The 3,876-nt window shown below is 68.8% G+C and overlaps 1 protein-coding gene across 1 annotated transcript in view; it reads left to right on the top strand.

Moving 5' to 3' along the window:
* LOC112121943 (epsin-1-like) overlaps nucleotides 1-3,799 on the top strand; it is a gene marked incomplete at its 3' end in the record, with an annotated part of 7,881 nt that extends 4,082 nt beyond the window's left edge. Inside the window, exons 3-7 of the mRNA XM_026662473.2 lie at nucleotides 362-451; nucleotides 1,443-1,734; nucleotides 2,639-2,806; nucleotides 3,061-3,141; nucleotides 3,552-3,799. Of these exons, the coding sequence (XP_026518258.2) occupies nucleotides 362-451; nucleotides 1,443-1,734; nucleotides 2,639-2,806; nucleotides 3,061-3,141; nucleotides 3,552-3,799 (879 nt within the window). The remainder of the gene's footprint in view (nucleotides 1-361; nucleotides 452-1,442; nucleotides 1,735-2,638; nucleotides 2,807-3,060; nucleotides 3,142-3,551) is intronic.
* Between the last annotated feature and the right edge of the window lie 77 nt (nucleotides 3,800-3,876).

The raw sequence follows: 3,876 nt of genomic DNA, 5'->3' as shown, positions 1-3,876 counted from the left end.
GAGCCAGGACTCCTGGGTTCTCTCCCTGGCTCTGGGCGGGGAGTGGGATATGGTGGGGAGAGGGTGGAGCTGGGAGCCAGGACTCCTGGGTTCAGTCCCCGGCTCTGGACGGGACTTGATCTGTTAACGCTGTAGATGCCAGTCAGTAGCGATGCCACAGCCCGCTCTGCGTTGCCAGGGAATTATGGGATAGAGTCGGGCTGGGGGCAGGCAGCGACCTCCCTGGCTATAGGGAGCCCCGGCCGGGAACGCTGCCAGGCCAGCCGTAGGTGAGTACTCCAGCTCCCCTCCCCCGCCCCCCAATCGGGGCTGGGCCGCCCCTCCCCACTGACACCCCCCCATTTCCCTTGCCTCCCCCCAGGAGGAGCGGATCCGGCGCGGGGACGACCTGCGCCTACAGATGGCCATCGAGGAGAGCAAGAAGGAGGCGGTGCCGGCCAAGGGCGAGGAGGTAACCCCTCTCTCTGGGGCTAACTATGGGGAGGGGCTGACATGGGGGTGGAGCCCAGGGCAGGGAGCAGGGTCTACCTGGCTGGGGCGGGGCCCAGCTCGGGTTCGGGGGCTGAGTTGGGGGTGGAGACGGGGTGGGGTTTAGCAGGGGGCTCTGACTTGAGGGTGGGGTCTGGGGTGGGGGTCTGGTTGGGGGCGGAGCCTCTTGCGGGGGGTGGGGTCTAGCAGGGGGCCCAGATTCAGGGACAGAGCCTGGGCTGGGGTTGAGCTCAGGGATGGGCAAACTACGGTCCGGGGGTGCATCCGGCCTCGAGCTCTCGCCGGGGAGCGGGGTCGGGCACTCTGCACGTGCCATGGCTCTGCTTGGCTCCCGGAAGCAGCGGCACGTCCCCCCTCCAGCTCCTATGCGTAGGGGCAGCCAAGGGGCTCCACATGGTGCCCCCGCCCCAAGCGCCGCCCCTGCAGCTCCCATTGGCCGGGAACCACGGCCAATGGGAGCTGCAGGGGCGGTGCCTGCAGACGGGGCAGGGCGCAGAGCCGCTTGGCCGCGCCTCCGCATAGGAGACGGAGGGGGGACGTGCCGCTGCTTCCGGGGGCTGGTTCAGGTAAGCGCCGCGCGAAGCCTGCACCCCTGAGCCCCTCCCGTGCCCCAACTCCCTGCCCCAGCCCCCTCCCGCTCTTCGAACCCCTCAGTCCCAGCCTGGAGCACCCTCCTGCACCCCCAACCCCTCATCCCCAGCCCCACCCCAGAGCCCGCACCCCAACCCCCAATTTCATGAGCATTCATGGCCCGCCATACAATTTCCATACCCAGATGTGGCCCTCGGGCCAAAAAGTTTGCCCACCCCTGATCTAGGTGTTTCGGATCTGACTTGGGGGCGAGATCTGTGGCAGGGGGCAGGGTCTAGGCCTAGATTTGAGGGCGGAGCCTGGGTGTCGGGGTGTATCTGGGGTGACCAGCTGCCCCGTCTCACCACGTTTCTCCCTCGCAGTCGTCGCTGATGGACCTGGCCGATGTCTTCACCTCGCCGGCCCCCCCTGCTGCTGGGGACCCATGGGGTCCCCCCGCCCCCACCGACCCATGGGGTGCCTCTGTGCCCGCTCCCGCGGGGCCGCCTGCCCCTGACCCCTGGGGAGGGACTCCTGGGGGCGTGGCTTCCACTGGCGACCCATGGGGGGCATCCGCCTCTGTGACAGCCCCGGGAGACCCCTGGGGGGGCCCCCCGGCCGTCGCCAGCTCCGACCCCTGGAACCCGGAGGGGACGGGCCCTTCCCCACTCCCTGGTACGTCTCCGCGTCGTGCGCATCACTCCAGTCCCTGGGCGCTGGCCCCTCTGGCCCCCTCCTGCCTTTGTCACTAAAAAATGCTGGGTCCCAGTGCGTGGGGGTGGGGGGAGTTCGGTGGCCCCATCCCTGTGCAAGGGGGGGCAAATCTGTGTCCCCCACTGAACACAATGGGGCGTGAGGGGAGCTATCAAAGCTCTTGCCACAGCAGGGTGGTATCCGCGTCCCTGATGGGGAAACTGAGGCACAGAGGGAGGCCATGGCAGGGCCAGAAACAGAACCCAGGTCGGCTAAATCCTGCCTCTCCCCATAGGGCCGCAGTGCTGGGGAAGCAGCCCCCTGGCTAGGATCAGCCCCAAGGGCCCCACAGCGGGGAGATGGTGACCCCCAGGCCAAGTCCCCTCCAGATCCCGGAGGCGGGTGGGCTGGAAGCAGGAGGTTGTGTGTTGCGAGGGGATTCTGAGCTGTGCCCTTGACGCTCCTTGGTCTGTCCCTGGGGATTGTCCGTGCCAGTCCTGGAGCAGAGGTGGTCAAACAACCCTGCCTGCTGGGGAGAGTGCCCCCGCCAAGCCTCCCGGCGCTCCCTGCTGAGCTCCCTACAGCACTGTGCCCCATAGCGCCATCGGGGCCAGCACTGCCTGCTGGGGAGAGTGCCCCCGCCCCGCTCCCCACAGCCCCGCTCCCCTGCTGAGCCCCCCACCCCACTCCCCGCAGTCAGGCACTTCCTGCCGAGCCCCCTGCAGCCTAGCGCCACCACGGGGCATTGGGGCCAGCACTGCCTGCCAGGGGAGAGCTCCCCCTGCTGACACCCTGCCCCACGGCCTGCAGTGCATTGTGGGTGTATGGGGGGGGGAGGGTACTGAAGCCACTGGCCCCGGCTGCTAACTGCTCTTCTCTCCTCCAGCTGGGGGCGTTGCAGTGAGCGGAGCGGCCCCCGCCGGTGACCCGTGGTCGTCGGGCCCAACTGCAGCCCCCCAGGGAAAACCCGCGGCCGACCCCTGGGCCCCCGCGCAGACCTTCCCCGACCGCTGGGGAGGGTCACCTTCGAGAGCCAGCACCAATGGCACCGCAGGTGGGTGGGCCATGGGTCGCAGGGAGCCCGGACGCCTGGGTTCTCTCCCTGCCTCTGGGATGGGACTGGGGGCTAGTGGTTAGAGCTGGGGCGGGCTGGGACTCAGGACACCTGGGTTCTCTCTCCTGCTCTGGGAGGGGAGTGGGGTCCAGTGGATAGAGCGGTGGGGGGCTTGGAGCCAGGACGCCTGGGTTCTCTCCTGTGTGTGGACTCCCCCTCGCTCCCCGTAACTCACCTCTTCCCTCCCCCTCCAGCCGGTGGCGCCTTTGAGCCGGATGAGTTCTTGGATTTCGACAGCCTACGCCCGGCGCTGCCCAAGTCAGGGAGTAGCACAGGTGGGCTTGGGGGGGCCCCCGGCTGCCTCCCTCTCCCCCCATTGCCTTCCCTCCCCTGTTTGTACTTCGCTGCCCTGAGGGTGTGCCGGGCTGCTGGGAAATTGGGGGCGGGGGGCACTGAATACATCCTCCCTCATGGGAGCCTGTGCCCCATTCCCTGCCCCCCTGAGCCAGCCAGTCCCTGCCCTGGAGCCGGATGGGAGCTGGTGCTTGGGGGATGTGGGGGAGGGGAGTGGATTTAACCCCTTGTCCGGAGGTTGGGTTATGGGGTTATCAGTGGGTCGCTGCCAGACCAGGAAGGTGTCTGCAGTGGGTCCCGCTGGGACCAGTCAGTATTTCCCCCAGCGATTGGGCTCGCGGCGATTGGGCTGGGCAGGTGTCTGAGCCCCTCCTCCGTCTCTGCCCCCCAGGGGAGCTGGACCTGCTGGCCGGGGAGGTGCCGGTGTCGCGCTCGGCCGGCGCCCGGAGCCCCAGCACCTTCGACATGGCGGCTGTCGGGGGCTCGCTGGCCGAGGCCTCCAAACCCACCCGCAAGACCCCCGAGTCCTTCCTGGGCCCCAACGCCGCCCTGGTGGACCTGGACTCGCTGCTCAGCAAACCCCACGCGCCCCCCACCGCCAAGACCTCCAACCCCTTCCTGGCCACAGGTGAGCGCCCGGCTGGACACCTGGGTTCTCTCCTGGCTCTGGGAGGGGGGTGGGGCTTAGTGGTTGGGGGGAGGGGGCTGGGAGCCAG

Source organism: Terrapene carolina, unplaced genomic scaffold, assembly GCF_002925995.2.
Source record: "Terrapene carolina triunguis isolate 2854851 unplaced genomic scaffold, T_m_triunguis-2.0 Scaffold27751, whole genome shotgun sequence".
Classification (NCBI taxonomy): Eukaryota; Metazoa; Chordata; order Testudines; family Emydidae; genus Terrapene; species Terrapene triunguis.
This window is presented reverse-complemented; position numbering and strand designations above follow the sequence as displayed.